The sequence below is a fragment of the Halyomorpha halys genome, unplaced genomic scaffold, assembly GCF_000696795.3.
Source record: "Halyomorpha halys isolate HHAL.00 unplaced genomic scaffold, Hhal_1.1 Scaffold499.1, whole genome shotgun sequence".
NCBI lineage: Eukaryota > Metazoa > Arthropoda > Insecta > Hemiptera > Pentatomidae > Halyomorpha > Halyomorpha halys.
The window spans coordinates 396,236-404,099 of record NW_027110524.1 but is presented as its reverse complement, the minus strand read 5'-3'; the positions used below and the strand labels follow the sequence as shown (position 1 = coordinate 404,099).

The following is a 7,864-nucleotide window of genomic DNA, read 5'->3' as shown; positions in this document are numbered from 1 at the left end:
ACCTTTCTATTTAAATTTTAAAAACCATTCACTATCTATTCTATAATATTATATATAGTGTGGACAATATTATAGAATAGATAGTGAATGGTTTTTAAAATTTAAATAGAAAGGTAACTAGACTTAAGCTTGGTAAGCTTATTAATAATAAGTATGACTTTTAATAATGGACTGTTTTGGAATAGGTTTTTGACTTAAATAAAGAAATTGACCTGGGCAAAATAGCCTGCAAGGAGAAAACAATTAATGTGAGAGGAAATGTATGTTGAAGGTATGTTGTATTATATAATAAGTAATAATGTTATTGTAAATGTTTAAAAGTGAAGTTGTAATATAAGCTGTTAAATGTTTAGATGTCCCTGAGGATGGCTGGAAGGGCCGAAACGTAAAAAGGACAAATAAATAAATATATAGTGTTGAGACTATTTTGGATATTAAATTAATTAATTGGTAAATATTTTATTTACACATTTAACTACCAATATAGGTAAATGTTTTATTTACACATTTAACTACCTATGTAGGTTTATGTTTTACTCATAAATTTTACTACCAATATAGGTATATATTTTATTTCCCACTTCTTTTATTACGTTATTTTAATTAATTTCCATTGTGTATGTTAACGCCATGTATATTAATTAAAATGTAAATATTTTTAAATATGTAGTAAATCGATTTAATTACTTTATTTATTTTGTATTTTGGTTGGAAGTTGGCTTTGTTTTAAATGAAGGGAATTATATATGTGTTGTGGTGTTTATATGTTGAAATACTGGTCATTGGGTTTATTTGCAACAACAATACAAGTTGTGGCCTAAGTACAGTCGCCCAGTCGATTTTTGTATTGTATAGTCATCAGACCTTGCTGCGTGATTTATCGGAGCACAGTTTCGATGTGTTGGTCAACCTACATGGGTTATGAGAAGAACATTGTCTCCGACCTCTGACCCATCGGAGTTCATCAATGTTCTAATAATTGTAATTAGCAATTGTGTTTGGTTGTTTCTTAAATTTAATTTTTCTTATATCGAAGGACCGTTTAGTTCAAAATTTGTTTTTATATTTTATTTTTTGGAAGGTTTCTTTTTTATTTTAATATTTTTTTTTTTATAAACTTAACAAATAAATGTTTACTAACCGAGCTAGCGTTTTTTTTTTTCGCTCTTTTATTTAAGCTTTCCTACAAAGGGACAGAGTCAATTTGAGGTGGCTTAACAGTGTACATACATTTACTAACTAGGTTTTCAAATGTATTTTAATATTTTTCTTTCATCTTACTTAATTTTAATATTACTCTTCTCATACAGTCTTTATTTTCTTATAATATTTATACTATTCATGTCCCTCAACAATATTTATGAATCCATGTTAGTTATTTTCGTATAATACTGTATATCCTTTTTTTTATTGGTTGTTATCTTAATTTTTTGTTCTTAGCCTTGATGAAGGCATGAAAGTCTGGCCGAAAAGTTGGCACTAATAAATAGTTTTTAACTTATTTGTGTTGTTCATTGACCGTACGCCCAGCCATCTTCTCCTCATTATATAAATCCCCGGTTAACTATTATCTCAACATTCTGAATATTTTTAATAAATAAAATGGTTTCTATATTTCACGGTAAATGGTTTATAGTTTAAAAATAAAATAAACGTTATGAGCCGTTGTTGAATTATAGCTGTATCGAGAAATAAGTTTTTTTCCCACGCGTAGGCGAAAATTGGAATCCGATGATAATTACATTTTCGCGTGCGTAAGCTAAATTAGCGGAAGACGGAATCTGATCCCTGAAATCTTTCGGAATCGGATTGATGGTGTGTGGGATCATAGTTGGTAAGATAATTTTTCTTTATTTGCAGGATGGATTCAAAGCTTCCCTATCTAGGGTAGCGAGGAAACAAAAATAATTGTTAAGAAATAAAACTATCACCAATAGTGCTGCAAAACTGAAAAAATAAAGTAGTGGAAAAATAAAAAAAAATACTAACTTAACCATCCAGTGTCTAATATAACCTACGGGCGACGAAACTTGATAAAACATACAAAAATAAGTGGATTTATTTAGATGCTCTAGTGAAACTAAGGAGATTCATTTCAACTATTGTTAAATCGTAAAATAAATAATAATTGCTCTGTTTCCAAAGTCTTACTCGTCAAATAATTAATTATCTTCGTTAATTTTGTTGAAGTCGCCATGAGGTTTAATTAATTTTCACTTTGATTTATTCTAATTACGGAACGAAAAAGGTAAGTGTTAGTACTGAATTATCATTTAATTTCAAGTGAATACATGTCTTCTGAGAAAAAGTATTGGAAATTATAGCTATGTTCCACATCTCAACATTGTGTGACAGTCAGTGTCTAGAGTCATCTCGAGGTGACACCCATGCTAAAGGTATTTAAATAATTAAATTTTTTTTTTGTGTGTGAAAACCATATATTTGTGGAATTTAGACTCAACACAGTCAGAAACAAAATGGAGATAAAAAAAAACTTAAATATTACAGGTATTGAAGGGAAAACAACAAAATGGGAGGGAGGGTTCGTACTTGACCAGTTTTGAAATATATTTTTGTTGCATATAAATTGAGCACTGTTTTTTATTTCCTCTTGAGATTATGAATATTGCAATTACATGCTGTAACCTCAAAGAACAAGTAAACAAAACTTTAAACCATGGGATACTAATTATGATCCTAAGAAAAGTAATTAAAACAATTTTAATTAAACTGTTATTTACTGTTACATTATTTATGAACTGTGGTGGGGAGTGAGGAAGTATATATACAGGTGATTGGGCCTTATGGTAGAAGTTTATGATAATGGCTGTAACCTTGTTATTGGTTTGCACTCTCCTGATGGTAATCCTTTTCTTCCTGGCCAAGTGCTGGAAGCCTTCCACATTGCCTGGACCTCGAGGACTTCCATGCTTCGGATTAGCCTTCCACATGATAGGAATTATTTCCTCAGGTAGTTGAAGTTGTCATTTTCTTATAGGAGACACAAGACGGGTTGCTAGTCGGGGATCAGGATCGTAATTGCTATTACTGATTAAATACTGGAGAAGGGATTTTTTAATAACAGTAATAATAATTACACAAAATACGATATCAAATTATGTTATTTCTTATTATTAAAAAAATAACTAAAATTGTATTATTATTATCAAAATTCGATTTTTTCTGGAAATATTATTTGCATTTCTATTTTTTTTCTATAACTTTTCCATCCACTTTTAAAAAATATATAAACCTACATTAAACTAGAGCGAATTCCTCACATGTTTATATTGAATAATATTTAGGGCCATTTTTTTTTTTTTTTTAAAGTGGACGGTTTTAAGGTTATAAAAGAAAAATCAAAAAGAAGATTTCCAGAAAAGAATGGTGTAGCAAGCTTTAAATTTTTGAAAAATTCCAAAACTTCTTTCTTCAAAAAAATCTTTTCATCACTGGAATGTTGGGTTTTCCTGCATTATTTCAAACATGACAATTATCACAGAAGAACTTGAAAGATGTAAACCATTCTTTTTCCAATCCCTAATCGACTCGAATAATAATCAACTAAAGGTATTACATTCACATTGTGAAAAGTTAAAAGATTGAAAAATATATAAATAACAATTTTGATATTACAGCCTATGAGCGACGGAAGATAGTCTATTTTATTTTTTTCTGGTCTGTTTTTTTATGCACCTAATTATGGATATTTCTTCGGTATTACAATTAGTTCTTTTTTTTTTTTTACTGACACAAAAATAAATTAAGAAATATATTATTATACAGGCATATTTTATATAATTAACTAACTGTCATGTAAATTAATTAAAGTAACCTATCATTAATTCTTTACTCAAAGGATAATAATTTAATTGAGTGTGTGCCCATACTAAAGATTTTTCTAAAATTTATATCATTAAATTGTTTGTTAGACTGATATTCATAATTCTTTCTTGATTTTTATTTATTTTTCAAATACAAATATACAAAGTAGATGGTCTTCTATTACCTTTTAGCAAGATTTATTTTCAATAACACTGTGTTATTTGACTCACTTGTATGGAAGAGAAGATATGTTCACAGAATACCAGTATATTTAGTCTCAAGTTCCAAATTAAAAATATTTTATTGGGGACAAAATGTCGTTTTATTTATTGGAAAAAGTATAGTAATCAATAAATTAAGAATGTTTTACTCTTTTTGATGTGTTATCCGAGGCGTTTTAAACCAATTTTGTCTGAAATATTTTGGCTGGCTGCTAATGCCTCAGACGGTATTCTTATCGGTGAAAGCAATGCAATCATGGCGCGTTTCAATACTTTTTGTAGACAAATGAGCTTAGTAATTAATCTTTATTAGTCAGAAATTAAAGTAATAAAGCTTAGAAATTAATCTCTAGACATAAATGAAATTCTTTAACAGCACTTGAACAACTATATCTACTAGTTAATACATTTTTGTTGGTTATTTTGGATCTTATTTTAATTTTTTATAATACTGTTAGTCGTAAAATAAAAGCACCTCTTAGTTATGGATAAATCTTATGTATCTATAAATAACTGGCTAAAAACAAAACAATACAAATAAAAATAACATCTAAAGCTTTTAAAAATTTATGGCATAATTTTCATCCTATGTTCTAGATATCATACCACTTCTTATGAAATGGTTTGACGAATATGGAGACATTTTCGAAATGCAAATACTTGGTGTGAAATATGTATTCCTTACAGAACCAGAATTTATAAAGGTAAGACATGGTGTTATTATTTATAATGTATACTTTTGTGTTAAATCATTTCTTCCTTCTTCATCATTTCTAAGGAAAATGAGATGATTGTGCCATTTGGGATCAGAATATGCCAGTATGAAACTGGTCAAATAAATACTTTATATTTTCTTCACAATGAAATGTATATACTTTAATTTTTATGATGGTAAAAAAATACAATTATTGGTGGAATTAAATAAAATTGGACTATAATTAGTGATTTTAATTATTTTTTGCCCAATACTGGTGGTATGCTAAAATATCAGAACAAGTTTTATCGCCCTCCTCTAGTATCATTTCCCTCTAAATATATTATATCAGTATATAATTATAGCAGTGCTTCATTAGATATTACAATTATTTGCTTAAAAAAATTAATTTTTAATAAATTAATAATTTGTTTTTACTTCTAGCTAGATCGGCTACCCCCCTCCCACCCTGTCGCCAGCTGCGTATCCCCATGTCATGTTATATTATATTATATTATTAAAACAAATACAATTAATGGAGCGAGGCTGTACCAACTTTCTTTTTCTTTTTCTTTTTTTAGTTTTGTGTGTTCCGACCATTTGGAGCCCTTGGCTTCTAATATTTATGTAATAATAATAAAACAACATCACATTTTAAAGTTAAGTTTTCTCTTCCCCTACATATTTCCTGTTAATCCGTTCCTATCTCTCCGAAAGAACCTTTAAAGTAAATTATAGTCTCATCTCTCTTTTCTCTGTCAGATCGGTGTAAGTTCCACAAGGTACATAATATCCTCAGGATCCCCAGCCAAACCCTTTAGTTCTCAATCTCTCATCTTTAACAATGCCTGATCATTCTTCGAGGCCTCTGAAAAGAAGGCCATGGGATCTTCTAATTTATAGAAATGATTAAAGTACCACATTGGATGGACCTTTCTAAGATTATTATGTGTTCTGAATCATTAATCACATTTACTTATTGTATTTTGTTTCGATAGAGTTGTAAATTTCAATAAATAAGTAAAAAAAAATTGAATATCTAGGGAAATATCACGTTTTAAAGCAAAAATTGTCCTGCTTAGTAAAAATATTTAAAATGAGTTGTAATTGCTTTGCGAAATAATGTTTTTAAACCTACTGCAGCTGGTCAGTAATAACCGATTGGCTTTGCAATGAAATTGGTTAACGCAGTTTAGAAAACCTCTGGATAGATTCGGAATGTTTGACGCGATATTATTCGATGATCTAGTAAATATTAAAGTCAGAATGAGGGAGATTTTAGAAAGCTACAGGGAATTCCTCATAGGTAATGACCTCTCGTTATTACGAGAATAAATCCATAATCCGTGGTACGGCAGAGTTTTATTAAAGCGAACGCTCCTCAAAGGTATTTAAAGATCAGTTGCCCCATAACTAGCTTGAGTATGATTACCCAATTAAAAATTTCCAGTAAAATGACTCTTATTGTCGGTCGACGCAAATATACTTTGGACTAGTAATGAAGGATTGTCACAATTTTTTATTATACTATCCCGCGCATCAAGACAACCAAACCCGATACAAGCCGTAACTAAAAAATATTAGCCTCACTTATTTGTGTGAAATTCTGTTAGTGCCTTCACGATTTGACCTTAAACTGTTATTTATTTATGTACCCTAAAATTTGATAATTAGAGCTCGATACTTTATCCGTTCAATAGGATGTGTAATTTATGTTTCTTTTTTATTGTTAAATACGGTATGTTTTCATTGTTTTTGTTTCTTTTATATTGGTAAATATGGTATGATTTCTTTGTTTTGGTTTCTTTTATATTGTTAATTATGGTATGATTTCATTGTTTTGGTTTCTTCTATCTTGTTAAATATGGTATGATTTATTTGTTTTGGTTTCTCTTATATTGTTAATTATGGTATGATTTCATTATTTTGGTTTCTTTTATATTGTTAAATATGGTATGATTTCATTGTTTTGGTTTCTTTTATATTGTTTAATATGGTATGATTTCTTTGTTTTTTTTCTTTTATATTATTAAATATGGTATGATTTCTTTGTTTAGGTTTCTTTTATATTGTTAAATATGGTATGATTTCTTTGTTTTTGTTTCTTTGATATTGTTAGATATGGTATTGTTAGATATTCTTTGTTGTTTTTTTTTACTGTGAGAAATTTAAATTTCCTTCAGTTTGTTAAAGTATCCATAAATTTCTAAAAAAGAATAGCTTAAAATTCCTTTACTCAGCTTTTTCCAGTAACCATGGCCATATCTAAATGTAACTCAACAAAATCAACATTCCTACGATTTTCTATAGTAATAATATTTAAAATAATTTTTATTGATGGGTCAAACACTTTTTAATATACTATTAGACTCATAAGTTTAAAAAAGTAATTTTCTAGTATGTTTTTATAGTATAATTAATGTACAATACATTTCTTTCAGCCACTATTGTGCAGCTCTACAAATATTTCTAAAGGTGAATTCGAGTATTCACTCTTGAGGCCAATGTTCAGCGATGGATTAATAGTTTCTGATGGTAAGTCAAAAAGTTAATTTAAAATTCCATTTATTACATTTCTATGTGTAACTAACGTGTATAAGTTGGCAATAGTGCTATTAAAATGCATTCGAAAAGTTTAATTTAACCGCTTTGTAACTCAAAGATTAAAAATTTATAGTATTCTGGGATTTAACAACCTTTTACGTTGAGAACCTAATTTCTTAAAAATTGATTCACCATTCAGAGTGCTATCTGGTTTGTAGAAAAGATTCCTTATAAAGTACATTAGAAATAACCACTATATATAATAATTCAAAAATATCGTTTTTAACTTTATCGACCAGTTACCAGTCAAGCATAAACGAAAGATTTGAAATTTTTCTTACATCTGCATTTTGCACCGTCTTAGTACAATTTTTATTGATTAGAAAATTAAAAATATTTAAGATATACAAGGAGAAGATGGTTAGGGATGCGGTTAGAGAATAACACAAATAAGTTAAAAAAACGTGTTTAATAGTGCCCATGTTTCGGCCAGAATTTCCGAATCACAGGAATTAAGTCACTTAGATTTCCAATCTCTTTCAAGTAGCCCTGATGATCGCAGGTAATTCTGGCCGAAACA

At 28.7% G+C, this 7,864-nt stretch overlaps 1 protein-coding gene across 3 annotated transcripts in view; it reads left to right on the top strand.

Annotated features, from left to right (window-relative positions):
• The first annotated feature begins 2,823 nt into the window (after window positions 1-2,823).
• Window positions 2,824-7,864, top strand: part of LOC106683621 (cytochrome P450 4C1) — a 12,293-nt gene continuing 7,252 nt past the window's right edge. Inside the window, exons 1-3 of one of the 3 annotated variants that reach the window (XM_014425200.3) lie at window positions 2,824-2,971; window positions 4,644-4,750; window positions 7,182-7,275. In XM_014425200.3, the coding sequence (XP_014280686.2) occupies window positions 2,824-2,971; window positions 4,644-4,750; window positions 7,182-7,275 (349 nt within the window). Of the gene's footprint in view, window positions 2,972-3,327; window positions 3,571-4,643; window positions 4,751-7,181; window positions 7,276-7,864 lie in introns of those variants that run through there. The other 2 variants (XM_067048687.1, XM_067048688.1) reach the window with 2 other exon arrangements.